The 14,859-nt window shown below is 36.4% G+C and overlaps 1 protein-coding gene across 5 annotated transcripts in view; it reads left to right on the plus strand.

Moving 5' to 3' along the window:
• PTGER3 (prostaglandin E receptor 3) overlaps positions 1 to 14,859 on the plus strand; it is a 218,229-nt gene that overhangs the window by 34,259 nt on the left and 169,111 nt on the right. For all 5 annotated transcript variants that reach the window (XM_066268897.1, XM_066268895.1, XM_066268896.1 and 2 more), the window contains exon 2: positions 1,498 to 1,677. In XM_066268897.1, the coding sequence (XP_066124994.1) occupies positions 1,498 to 1,677 (180 nt within the window). The remainder of the gene's footprint in view (positions 1 to 1,497; positions 1,678 to 14,859) is intronic.

Below are 14,859 nucleotides of genomic sequence, written 5' to 3' on the forward strand. Positions count from 1 at the left end.
TTACATTTTCTATTGGCAACATTTTAGAAAAAGTAAAAAAGAAACAAGTACTGTGAATTTTAATATTTTATTTAACACAATATATCAAAAATAGTATTTCATTATATAATCATTAAATACTCAATTTGCTCCGGTCACATTTCAAGTACTTGGTAGTCGGGCACCTAGAAAGACGAATTTAGAAGCCAGTTATAACATCTAACACCTTTCTTTGCTTGTGAATGTGAACTCATGTTTGCATTATTCTTGCTTTTTTTCTTTTTCTTTTTCTTTAATGAACAATGCCATGATGAACAGTCATGTGCACAATCCTGGTGGAGGAATCCGGGACAGTATATTCCCAGGAGCAGGATAGCTGGGAGGGGCAGGTGAGATAGTGCCCAGGGGTTTCCCACAGTGGTGGGTCCAGTGCACGCACACTGTCCCCAGTACTGTGCAAGGGTCCTCGCTGTTGCAAAGCATTGTTGACATTTGGAAAAGTCACATTTCTTCATTTTTGTCAAATGGCTGGGTGTAAAATGGTTTGTTATTTGGTTACAATTTTTCTGATAATTAATGAACGTGCATAATTCTTTCAGATGCATCTGAACATTCAAATATTCTCTTCCATGCAAATCGCAAATACTTATTCACTCAAATATAAATATGTATATTACATGTATCACATAAAATTATATTCACATATATGTCACATAATGCATTCTTTCACAAATATTTATTGAGCACTATTTGTTAAATATTGGTCTAGGTAGTGTAAATATACTTGTTGGGGAAAAATAGTCCCAAATGCGGCCCTCACAGAGTCTACATTCTGGTATGTGTATGTGGTGAGCAGGGGAGACAAAGAAAAGGAGAATAGCCTGTCAGTATGATATTAGTGAACCTGGGGTAGAGGCTGGCTCAGTTGTTTTATATCATTAAACCTTGGTTTCTCCAGTTGTAAGAAGGAGATGGCAATAATGTCTCTTTTATATTGATTATGAAATTCATACACAGAACTTGACACAGTGTCTGGCAAATTGTTAGTATTTAGAAAATGTTGTTGTTATTACTATTATTTTCCCCTTTCTTGCTTTTACTTTTTCTTCAGTAATTTTTTTTTCAGATATACCTACTAAAGTTTAAGATGAAATATCTTCTGGTTTTGTTCAAATATTGGCTCTCATTGGGGTATCAGCTTGCTGGTGTTTTCTACAACAAAACAGATGACTTTGGCTAATTTCGAGATGTGTTATTTTGAAACTTCTTAAATTCCTAGGATCAAGCGCCAAAAACATACACATTTTAAAAAACCGCATCGTGTAAAATGGCCAAAAATGTGGGAACATTCACAGAAATGTCTTGTATAATTCAGGGCTGTGTTCTGTGAATATAACTCTTGCTTGCATTCATTTCACTACAACCACCAACATACTGTAAACTATGCGCAAAGTAATGTGTAAAGGAGTTGATATGCCTTTATTAATTTTGGATTACTTATTTGTCCCTCTTTCTTAGATAATGATGTTGAAAATGATCTTCAATCAGACATCAGTGGAGCACTGCAAGTCGTACCCAGAAAAGCAGAAAGAATGCAACTTCTTCTTAATAGCTGTCCGCCTGGCTTCACTCAACCAGATCTTGGATCCCTGGGTTTATCTGCTGCTAAGAAAGATCCTTCTTCGGAGGTTTTGCCAGGTAGCAAATGCTGTCTCCAGCTGCTCTAGTGATGGACAGAAAGGGCAGCCTATCTCATTATCCAATGAAGTGACTCAGACAGGAGCATGAAAGAGAACACTTAATCAACTTGCATGTTCACAACTTTTGGCAACAAATAGACTTAAACCTTACTGTGAATTTAGGCATCGCTGACATGCCTGTTTATGCATTGAAGTCAAATTTTTGATAGAAGGCTGAATGGTCTCAAGCATAGATAATCCCTTATGTGCCAAAGGTACTGAAACGCAAAAGAAATTATATTAATAACAGTTTACTGTTTTGGGATCTCTGATATTTGTAGCTGAACGTGTGACTATTTATAAATGATCTTGGTTCATAGTGGGGCTGGGGTAGGGAAACAATATTGCAGTATACTCAGCACGTGGGGGATTTAATGCACGGACCATTGAAGACAAGGCAACTGTTTGTTTTTCTTCCAAGTCCTTGGTCTTCTGTGTTCTCTTTCACACTCTATCCCTTTTTTGCCTCCTTATATTATTTTTTAAATGGTGAACTAAGATTAAAAGATGTATCCACAATATTCATTGATACTGATGTTTTTAAAGTATTGCTCAATATGTAAATTAGCTGCTAACATTACAAAGTTTAACTTTTGGCTGGGTATGTAATTAGGTGTGCTTATCTGAATAGGAGCCAATTTCATTTATTTTAAATATGGGAGGATGACTATTCAAATGGCTAAACATTCTTCTTTTGGGATACATTTTGAATCCCAACAAGCCTGGAGGGGAGTCATGAAACTGCTCTTAAGAGTCAGACAAGTGACTTTTCAGAATGCTATTTAGGGACAGGTTTGAACACTAACTATGGGGCCTCTGGTTAATTATCTTCTCTGATTTTTCCACTGTAAGTGTTCTCCAGTCTTCTGGATATTTAAATACTATCTCTGATTCTAATGCCAATAAAATCTTGAGGGTTCCCTAAACAGTTTTCATAGTTGGGCCTATTTATTGGATAAGAAAATAATAATAATATTGATCCCTTCACTGCACATTTTGGGCCCTCTTCTCAGAGTAGCTATATCTAAATATTTATTATTAAATGTTTTTCTTATAGTCTACATGTATACTAACCTTAATAGTGAAGCTTTATGTCTTTTCAGCACAAGTGAATCACATTAAGTTTTGAGAACAAAAAACATTTTCCAAACAAATGTAGCAGTCTTTAATGTTAGGCTTAGCCAAGATGTTCTTGGTATTCTTGGGAGCCTTCATTTGTAAATAAATTCACAAGACTATACTTTCAGGGATCATTTCTATAGTTTGTAAACAAATTCACATTTTTCTCATTAAGATTTTAATTTTCAGGTTACCTTTTTTTTTTTGCATTCCTAGTTTTAAAAACCAAGATTTATTTATACTTCTTTATCATAACTATGGTTTTCTTTGAGTTTAGTAGGTGTTTGGGCAATAATTAACTTTATCAAGTACCATTTATCTATTAGATTAATTTGTAAACCAACCTAAGTCAATCAGGAATAATCAATTTAATTGACTATGTCAAACTGAGTGAGAAGACAGAATACGCTGGGAATGCTTAGGTGATTTATGAAATTCTGCTAGTCTAGGTTTTGGAAAAAATGGTGATAAGTAACATAAACTAAAATGCCATTATAAATTCTCTCTATGCCATAAATTAGATTATCCCACAGGTCCCCTCATGGGGGTGGTGAGACAAAACTACTTACTTCAGAAAATAAAAGTGCAGCGAGATTACCTTGTAATTAAAAGGCTTTACCTCTTGAGTGGTCCTTGGAGCCTAGGTTATAATCAGATAGACACACATGCACTGTGGATTTGAGTAGTGTGAGCGTAATTGGGTTCTTTTTTCCAACACCTAGTATAGCACTTGGAATACAGAAAGTATTCGATATCTGTTCAGCAAATGAATGAATAAATGCTACCAAACCCAAGTAGTGCCATTGGCAAAGCCGCGCCGTACGGTTGAAGTGCTTTATGCCATTACAGTTGGTCAGGCTGATACTGTGAATGATCTCTGCTGATTTAATTACAGAAATATGAATTTATCTTCAAATATGTAGTGTCATATTGCTGCACAACAAAGTGCTTTATCAGTATTAATAATTTAAGAGACTGATAAATCCAAACGGTAATGGAGATTACTGTCAAAGAAAAGCCACTTTTTTTTCTCCAACCACAGAAATACATAAAGACAAAAGAGTCTGAAACTTATTCTTAGCCATAAAATAAATTTCTGTTAAGAAAGACCTGGTTGGAGTGGGCAAATGGCAAATTTTAGACAAGTTTGAGAAGTAGGTGGAAAAGGAAGAAACTATGAGAAGTGCTTGTTATCTAGGCAACCATTTGCTAGTCACGGAAAGCCTGACAAGAAGTAAAAGCCACAAATAATTTTAGCCTTTGGATGATAGTTGAGGTTAGATTTCAGAGACATTGTGCAGAGACTCTAGTTGTGGTTAGAAAGTGGACATCTATAGTCAAGAGTATGTGTGTTTCCAAGTCTAAGTTCACTGACCTTTAAATTCACTCTCATATACTTAGTTTATCTATGCATATATTTGAGTAGGAAAAAAAATACGTGCATAAATTATGACAATTCCTAAACTTCACAATATTGGTAAAAATAATAAATAAATAGAGGCCTAGGAAACCACATGGAAAGAAATGAGTAGAATGTGGAAATAAAAATAAAATCAGCCATCATAAATTTTACAAAGGAATTCTGATTTTCTAAAGAATAAAATTATACAACTATGCTGTTATAGAAGAAAATGATGACATACTGTATATTTAATAAGAAAAGTTTGTTTTTCAAATAAAATAGGCATGGTGGATATTTTTAAAATATTTTAAATTGAAAAAGAGAATGTGTTATCTCAAAATTTATAAAATTGCCCTATTGCTGTATTCAGGATATTACAAGTAAACATCAGTGTTTAATTATACCAGATTTAAATGACTATAAATAAAAAAGTGCACATATATTTTTACTTAACCCTTTTTCATTATATGAAAGATTTCAGGTCTATGAAACTATGACCATGGTGACAAATTAAAACAGTACTTTAAAAAGGTGGTCAATCTGCGCCAGTATTCTAATATTAAATTTTCATGTGAATTAGGTGTTTCATTTACTTTATACTTTTTATATTATTTTTGGTTTTGACTCCAAATTAATGATTGGTTCTTAATCTTTTACACAACAATAATTATTTAATTATTCTTCAGTATTGGGACAAAGTCAGAGACAGAAAATTTTGTTCTTTGCAATTTTAGATGCATATATTTTCTACTTAGTTTCATACTTTAACCCCCAAAGCTACTGTTGAATATACAGGAGAGTGTAAGATGAGCAATACAGAGGACTTCAGAGTATTTATTTCTAACACCATATAGAATAATTAAAATTTCTATGATTTACCTATATGAAAAGTTTAGACCATCAGCCATGCCAAATCTTCACAGCTGCTTGTTTACTGCTGGTTTTGTGCTTGTAGATGTCTCAAAATCTCTGCCTGATGTCTAAATAAATGAACAGAATTATTTAATGAATGAGATTACATTGTTTTTAAAATGAAAACTTTAATGCTGTGGCTAAGTCCGTAGAACTGTTTTTTGAGTTGCAATACAATGCTGTTGAGAAGTGATATATCTCCATGATACTCCATCACATAGGTTGTGATAAAACCAAAGTACAGAACCTGAAAATCAATCTAAAACTCACATATACATTTGCTTAGAAGCTGAAACTCCATATTCTAAGACAACTAATAAGTGGTGATTATATACAAAGCATGAAACAGAGAATTAGGGAATGTTTTTTTCATAGAATTTCATTTTATTGGTATCATTTATATATAGATAGATACCAATCCCATATAAAAGTTTATATTCTCCTAAATTACTCCAACAGAAAAGGTTTTAATTTTATTATGAACTTGTATCTATGGTTATCAAGTAAAATCTTGTATATGGCTTCCCTAAATGCATTTTTTGATTGAATTCACCTTGAATAAAACTGAAGATTAAAAAAAAATAGTGCAGAGTGATGTTATTCTTAAAGTGACAGAGGGAAAATTGAGACTACACATATCTATAAAAGACTTTAACAAGTCTAGAATAAAGTCATTTTTTCAAAAAGAGATCAACAATTAGTTTTTAAGTCAGGTGGAAAGCTATCTTCAAAACGTGCTACTTGACAATTCCTTCCTCACTTACCCCTATTCCCTCCTTTTTGAAGGAATGGAAGAGCAGAAAATTCTTATTATATATATTCTCTATTTTATAATTCCTAAACAGAGGATTGTATTTAGAGGCTTATAACGTATACAAGTTGACTTGCAAAACATTACATTATTATACCATCAGTCAAGTACATTTTGATTCTCGAGGAATAAAATTCAATCAGATGTATACCGTATTCATTTATTGTCACATTCTTTTTATTGAGAATTAGAGTTATTTTATATCCAGAAGCTTTACATCAGTTTCATATTATAAGCAACCCAAATATCTCTTGGATTACATATTTCTTCACTAGAAACAAGACTGTTCTCTCAGGTTCCTTCTTCCAATCTGTTTATTTTTTTATAGAAAGTAGCAAATATTTACTATTGGTGAAAGTGGGATTGTTTTTAAGAGGAGAGAGAATGGCTTCATATTTCTTTTCTTTTTTTTTAAGTGAGAGGAAGGGAGATAATGAGACAGACTCCCACATGCGCCCTAACTGGGATCCACCCAGCAACCCCATCTGGGGCTGATGCTGGAATCAACTGAGCAATTTTTAGCACCTGAGGCTGACGTGCTCGGACCAATCAAGCTATCCTCAGCAACTGTCACTCAAACCCATCCAGCCACTAGCTGCAGGAGGAGAAGCGGGAGAGGGAGGGGAAGAGAAACAGATGGTCATGTCTTCTATGTGACCTGACCAGAGATTGATCCTGGGACATTCATACACTGGGCCAACTGTCTAGCCACTGAGCCAACCGGCCAGGGCCTTCATATTTCTAATATGTTAATGTCTTAACACAGGGGTGGTCAAGCTTTTTATACCTACTGCCCACTCTTGTATCTCTGTTAGTAGTAAAATTTTCTAACCACTGACTGGTTCCACAGTAATGGTGATTTATAAAGTAGGGAAGTAACTTTACTTTATAAAATTTATAAAGCAGAGTTACAGCAAGTTAAAGCATATAATAATAATTACTTACCAAGTACTTTATGTTGGATTTTTGCTAAGTTTGGCAGAATAAATCTTTATAAAACAACTTACTATAGTTAAACCTATCTTTTTATTTATACTTTGGTTGCTCCACTACTGCCCACCATGAAAGCTGGAACACCGACTAGTGGGTGGTAGGGACCGGGTTGACTACCACTGTCCTAACAGGACCGGGTTGACTACCACTGTCCTAACATATGAAACAGATCTGAGTCTGTTTTTTTTTTTTTTTAATATGTGCTTTGATGAAACAATTTTTATTATGGGAAAAAGAAAGGAAGGAAAGAGGTCACCACCAAGAACAAATCAACCTTTTCAGGCTCTTTGAGCATTTTGGAGATGATTGCACCTCTGAACTCATTTTTGAAAGTGCAGCAATTCAATTCTTTTGTCAGTTGTTTTAGAATTAGAATATTTTAGCTTTTTAATTAAAGTGAATCAGATAGGTAGCCAAAAGCTAGCCAATCACCAAACATTAATCTTTCTTCGAACAGTGTTTCTTCATATAGTTTTCAGTTTCTGGAGAAATCAAAGCTGTAACGTTAAGTAGAGAAAACATATACAACTTACTGATACACTTCTATGTTATCTCAACTTTTGAAAGTATACTTACATGGAGGAGGCATGGAGGGTGGGGTAGAGAACTCAGAGAAAGATATGGAGGAAAATCTGTACATTTTCAACCCTGTTAGAGATCTTCATCCTTTTAGGCCATTCTATAGAAGAAAAAGAGGAAAAAACTGCATTTACCTTTACACTGGAATGTCAGTAGGACAAAACAAAGAGTGGCCAGTGCTTTTTGTAAGGGCAGTTGTTAAGTTTACTCAAATCATCACTGATGGCTAAATGCTCTTGTTTTTATCACCTTCTCCCTCTTTATTGACCAAATGTGTTTATACAAATAGCAGAAAGTTGAACATTTCTTTAAGCAAACAAACTAAAAATAAGCACTGATTATCTTGATCTGGTTACAACAGATGGAAGTTAGTACCATGTACATAGTGTGTCTAAGTAAGAACAGAAATCATTGACACTATAATCAAGAATGTAAACTCAGTATAGAAAGCATATGTTTTTCCATCTCTCTTATTCAACTATCATTCCTATATAATTTGTTAAGTGAGAAAGTATATTTTTGTCACCTCTGTTTAAAGTTTTGTGGGGACATTTAAATATATCTTCCAGTATGTTTTAAAGGCTGGTCTTCAATACTGTGGAGACAAAAAGAGACTATGAGAATTAAATCAGAATTTTGATGGCATTCCAGTCATAGCTACTCTGTGTATCTAATAAATGTATGTTATTTATGTGGTGCTTGTCAATGGAAAATAAAGATGAATGTTCTGAAATGTTCCTGTCTTTTCTTCCTGATGTCAACACATGTCAGGAATATTGATTGCCCTTGTATTAAATATTTCCCTGTAATCCTATTTGACGTGCTTTGTCAAAATAACAGCAAAAGGTAATTCAACAGTATCATGCTGTCTGGAGCAATGACATCATTTGTTTTATATTCTATAACCACCAACAGTACAAATTATCACTGATGTGCTATAAATCTGAGAGGTGCTTTATTTCCCATTTTCAACATGATACTTTTTTATGTTATAATACCATAATTTTTATTGTTAATAGAAAAGCACATTTATAAATTATTTTAAATTGAGTTTTCCTCTTTCTTATGGATTCGAGTGTAATCTACCAGCAGCCAACATAAGAATCGTCCTAGCGTATCATCAGACCCTTTTAACAGTCTTATACCTAGGCCTTTCAGTAGTATGAGCCGATTGCCAGTGGAGATGAATGTTGAGCTGCTCCACTACTTTATTTTGTATGCTCATTCAGGTAGCTCTCTTCCTTCTTCAGTGAAGGGAGACCTGTACAATGTAGACTACAGAGCCAAGCTTATTAAAAGTAGCACATTGAGCTTGCTTTCCTTCTCCCTAAAAAAGGCATTTTGGGATAGCTCTGTCCTAGGCCCCCAATGCAGTTCAGGTAAACATCACTATGGCTATGTTTCACTAGGCTAGGAGTGTCAACCACAGTGCTTGTGAATGAATGCACATGTCATGAAATGAGACATTCTCCAGTTTAATGTCCTTGGAGGACATGAGATCAGATATCCTGACATATCCTTAGGGGCCATTGTGCTTAACCTAAAATAGTCTTGAGTAAATCCAAGTTGGAGAGTGGGTACTCAGAATCCAAGCCTGTCTTCCAGGCTTGTTCAACATACATTTGTTGTGTCTACATGTCCCAGGCATCTGGTAGGTGCTAAGACATAAGGATTAAGAACAAACAAATAAACAAAACAAAACAACACCCAGCTTTCAACAGATTTATAATCTAGTAGGGCAGCGAGAAATAACTTGATCAGAGCTCTGATTAAGCATATGGTCCTATGTGAGCATAGGAGAGAGGTGATGCTAAAACAGGAAATGGTTTCTTATAGGAAGTGACATTTAATCTGCATTTTGCAGAAAGGAGTAGGTATTAACCAGGAAGGGGAGGCATTTTAAGATACTTTTTCATTTCTCTCTGCCCAAAGCATTATAGTTTTCAAAGCATTCAAACTAACTTCTAGTGGCTCTTTTTGGGGAGTGTGGGTCTGAGTGGAGCATATCTGTATAATCTTCCCAGAGTGGGCAAAAGTGGCAGGGCCTCAGAGCAAGATTTCTCACCCTCAGTATGGTTGATGCATTGGACCAGATAATCCCTCATTGTGGTGGTGGTGGTAGGGGCTGTCCCATGCCTTGTAGGCTGTTTAGCAGCATCTTAGGCTTCTACTAGATGCCAGTAATACCTCTCTAGTATGACAATAAAAAATGTTGCCAGACACTGCCAAATGTCCCATGGGGAACATAATTGCTCTCAGTGAAGAACATTTGCCATAGGGCAAGGGCTGTGGCCACCGAGAGGGTGCCATGTGTCAGGACAAGGCCATCTGTGAGATCTGGGCTCTGACAGGCACCATTCTGGCTTTTCTCAGACAGAAGGTACTAGAACGCCAGTTTGTGTCTGACTGCACCTAAATATGGCACTACCACTACAACAATGCTTGGATCACATCAAGCCTTGATCCGTTTTTATAATCACATAAACCTATTCACAAATGAAGAGGTACAATTTCTTAGGAAGTATCATCTTTCTATTGATGATCCAGTTCTTACTTTGTTCTTAATAAGAGGCCCTGTGGTTATAGATCTCTCCAAGGGATATCTAAAGAGAGTGAGCCCATTTCTCCCAGGACCTTTAAAAATCTGTTAGATTTCCTCTTAAGTTCACATTTCCAGACAGGTGCCTTGGTAGGAGAGAACTAATTTACCAAACTCTGTCTCTAATGGGACTTTTGCATATTTGGTCAGGTAACAGAACTGTAGCAGCTTTATTTAATCTGAAGCACTTATATCAAAGAGGAATAAAATATTAGCAAAAGTCTTTATTAGCCTGGGCTTTCTCAGTTAATGCCAGTTTGTACCTCAGTATAGGGCTATTTCCATACATTTGATGACAGAATAATCTCTATAACTGTATGGAATGGAAAATTGAAAACTTAAACTCCAAATCTGACCAAAAAATAAAATTAGAACACGAGTATTGATTAGTCTTTTTCTAAGGGAAGGTGAAAATGTCTATGGAAAATCAGTGTTTATGCCTAATATTCTTAGACAATTTTTATTTTTGTGTGTGTGTGTGTGACAGAGAGAGAGAGGGGGACAGACAGGAAAGGAGAGAGAGGTGAGAAGCATCAATTCTTTGTTGCAGCTCCTTAGTTGTTCATTGATTGCTTTCTCATATGTGCCTTGATGGGGGGGGGCAACAGCAGGGCAAGGACCCCTTGCTCAAGCCAGTGACCCCGCACTCAAGCTGGTGAACCTGTGCTCAAGCGGTGACCTTGGCGTTTCAAACCTGGGTCTTCTGCATCCCAGTCTGACACTCTATCCACTGTGCCACCATCTGGTCAGGCCTTAAGAAAAATGTGTTAAAAGAAGGCTCTGAATATAATACACAACATTGTTTGAATCCTATTTTGAAAAGAACATAGGAAGAAAATAATTCTGGAACCATTACCACCAACTGAGGTCTTTCATACCCAGTAGAACACTGGTTCTTAATCGCTTTGAGATCAGAGACCAATCTGAGAGTTTTTATATAGTGTCAGAGGTTGTACAGCTCTCTTGAAGTCTGTGTAGGGAAGTCTAGGAAGTTTATGGACACAGATTAAGAATTCTAACTATGGGAGAGAAGTAGGAGGGAGGGGAGTAAAGGGGTACAAATATAGGGTGATGGAAAATGATTTGACTTTGGGAGATGGACACATGAGACAATCAATAGTTCAAATGTTATGGAGATGTTCACCTGAACCCTATGTACTCTTATTGATCAATGTCACCCCATTACATTTAATTTCTAAATTAAAAAAATAAAAACAAATTCTTACTCTGAGAGAGTCATTATGATTCAAGGAACCACACAAGTTTTCATGTTTGGTTTGAAAGCTAAAATCTAAAACTGACTGAGTCAACCTAATTGCTTCCCTGCAAATGCCAAAATTCCTTACACCTCACTATATGCCCATAATAATAAATCAACATAATTAGGGGTATAATTATTAAAAAGATTGATTACTTTTTAAAATTTTCATCACATTGTGAAAGGAAACAACACAATCCCAACTAGAAGAGAAGCAATACAGGCTACTCACCAAAAACAAGTCCAAAGTGAAAGCACCATTAAAAAAAATTACAAGTTATCCAAAGGCACATTTCCCTTACAACAAAAAGCTTGTACTAACCAAGCAAGAGAGGTTTCGAATTAAGCTAAAAAAAACACTCCACCTGCAAAATGCAATCTACTATACACAAACCAGCTAAATGGTTAGAATGTAACTTCGTTATTTTCTGCCACTTTTAGTTATGTAACTTTATGTTGTTACATGTATATATGGACACATATATTTACACTTCTATATACATTTATCTTTGCATTGCTATTTACGTTCCATTGCTATTTTGATTGAAGGCAGAAGGGCTGACCTTATTGATTGGCCCTTTCAATGAGAATGCAAGGCATACACTTACAGACCTTACAAATGTAAAATTAATGCTTTAAGCCAACACACCTATCAGTAGAATGCTGTACTGATGTTATAATTTTTAGTTCTCTAGAGGAGAAACTCTGGAACAATTAATGACATTTGTCCCCGCACTTTTTTTTTTTTTTTTGCCTTATTGAGGAAGGTGGAAATGAGAGTTTAGAGAACTAAAGTGTTTGTCTACTGGAAATAACTCTTTGTTACCAAAGCATCCTACATTCTGAAAGCATATACTTAAATTGGACAGTACAAGTGTGAATAAAATTGTAGGTTGATTTTCATGAACCAGTAGTTTGGAATCTTCTCCAGAGAAGATTCATGAAAAGCCATTTTTAGAGGAAAAGCAATGTCCTTTGTTATTTATTTGCAAAATTCCTTGACCATTAAGTTTTAAAAAAAGATTTTTTTTTTGCCTAGTATTTTTAATAGGTTCAGCAGCAAAATTAATTTTTGCTTGAAAATATTTGGAGAAATAATATTAATTTATTGCCCGATTCTGAAGGGAAGCCACTGCCATCAATGTTGCAACCATAATTGGACATGCATGGTTCTTATCCTCTTGCCAGAGTTTCTCCCACCACGGTCATTTTGAACATTCCTGCTTCTGTCCTTTCAGCAGAATTATCATTGACAGCTGAATTAATTAATTTCATTAATGAATGTTTCTCCATTACTAAGAGATTATATATAAGATTATATATTCAAGCAAAATCATTGCACCAAAATGCTCTCTAAAGTTTTGGGGGTCATAATGGAGAACACGACTTCCAACATTGGACAGAGAACACTTATGTCCAATGATATAATTTGCTATTCACTAGATATTTGCCCTGGGCAAATCAGTAAATCTCCCTGAATTAAATTTTCTCATTAGCACAGGATTATTGGGGTTAAATAAGACAATGAAGATAAGGTAACTTTTCTTTCTTTCTTTTCTTTTCTTTTTTTTTTTTTTTTTTTTGAGAGACAGAAAGGCAGGGAAAGAGAGAGACAGGAAAATCAAGCTGCTCCTGTATGTGCCTGGAACAGGGAATGGAATGGCAACCTTTGCACTCCAGGACAGCACTCCGACAAACCTCGCTACCCAGCCGGGGCTTAATTTTTATTAAATTTTTTTGTTTGTTTGTTTTTAGAGAGAGAGAAAGAGAGAGGGGAGGGGGAAGGGACGCATTTGTTGTTCCATTCAGTCATGCATTTTTGGGTTGCTTCCCGTGTGTGCCCTGACCAAGGAACAAACTCACAACCTTATTTGGGGTCTATGATCTTAACTGACTGAGCCAACCGGTCAGGGCCAAGATAAGGAAACTTTTGTAAACTGGTTCTCTTTACAAATAGGGGGGAAATACATCGCTTCATTCAGGGTTAGTTGCCTCTTCTGTACAATCAGGGGTTGGTCTATCTGATTGGTATCTTCTAACTGAAAAAAATGTGATTCTCTTTTCTCTCTGGAGTGTCAATGCAACTCATCTTGTCAGCTAAACACAAGTTTTTTCTACAAACTTTTGAAAAACAGCTCATAGGAAACCTCTAGGAGGCTTATATAGCAAAGCCCAGAAAAAGCTTCTGTTCCGAGCCCTGGCCGGTTGGCTTCAGTGGTAGAGCGTCAGCCTGATGTGTGGAAGTCCTGGGTTCAATTCCCGACCAGGGCACACAGGAGAAGCGCCCATTTGCTTCTCCACCCCTCCCCCTCTCCTTTCTCTCAATCTCTCTCTTCCCCTCCCGCAGCCAAGGCTCAACTGGAGCAAAGTGGCCCAGGCACTGAGGATGGCTCCATGGCCTCTGCCTCAGGCACTAGAATGGCTCCAGTTACAATAGAGCAATGCCCCAGATGGACAGAGCATTGCCTGCTATTGGCATGCTGGGTGGATCCCGGTAGGGTGCAGGCAAGAATCTGTCTCTCTGCCTCCCCACTTCTCACTTCAGAAAAATAAAAATAAAAAAGTTTCTTTTTTTTCCCCCCCTCTAAATACAATTTTTAGGCCCTGGCTGGTGGCCCACTGGATAGAGTATTGGCTGGCATATGGTCATCCTGGGTTCGATTACTAGTCAGGGACACAGCAGAAGTGACTGTTTGCTTCTCCCCCCTTTCTCTCCCCTTCTCTCCCTTTACACTCCGACAGCCAGTGACTCGATTGGTTCAAGCACCAGGCATTGAGCATAGCTCGTTGGTCCAAGCACGTCAGCCTCAGGAGCTAAAATTAGTTTCATACTTGAGCAATGATCCCAGATGGGGTAGCTGGGTGAATTTCAGTAGAGGGTGCATGTGGGAGAATACCTCAATATCTCCCCTCTTCTCACCTAAACAAAACAAAACAAACAAGACAAAACAAAACAATAAAAAAAACCCCACCAATTTTTAGGTTTCTATTCTCCCTGTTATGAGATTGTTCTTTTCCCACAACCAAATTACAAGATCCTTGAATCCAAAGGCCATATCTTCCATTTAAGTTTTTCTGCCTCCTTTTTCTTTTTTAATTTTTAAAATTTATTGTGTTAACATGGATTCAAGTGTACCACTTAATATAACACCCTCATCCCCCAACCACATGCCCCACATAACACCCCTTAGTTACCCTCCCCCTAACTCCCTCTCCCTCCTCCCTCTGGGATTTGCTGTCCTATTATCTGTATCTCTGTGGTATGTATATATAATTTCACTAATCCCTTCACCTTCTCTGATCCTGTCCCCTCATCCCCTTTCTCTCTGACAGCTGTCCCTCTGCTCTCTGTGACCCCACCTCTGCCTCTATTCTGTTTCTCAGCTCACCTTGTTCATTAGATTCCACATATAAATGAGGTCCTATGATACTTGTCTCTCTCTGCCTGGCTTATTTTACTTAGCATAA

Source organism: Saccopteryx bilineata, chromosome 3, assembly GCF_036850765.1.
Source record: "Saccopteryx bilineata isolate mSacBil1 chromosome 3, mSacBil1_pri_phased_curated, whole genome shotgun sequence".
Classification (NCBI taxonomy): Eukaryota; Metazoa; Chordata; class Mammalia; order Chiroptera; family Emballonuridae; genus Saccopteryx; species Saccopteryx bilineata.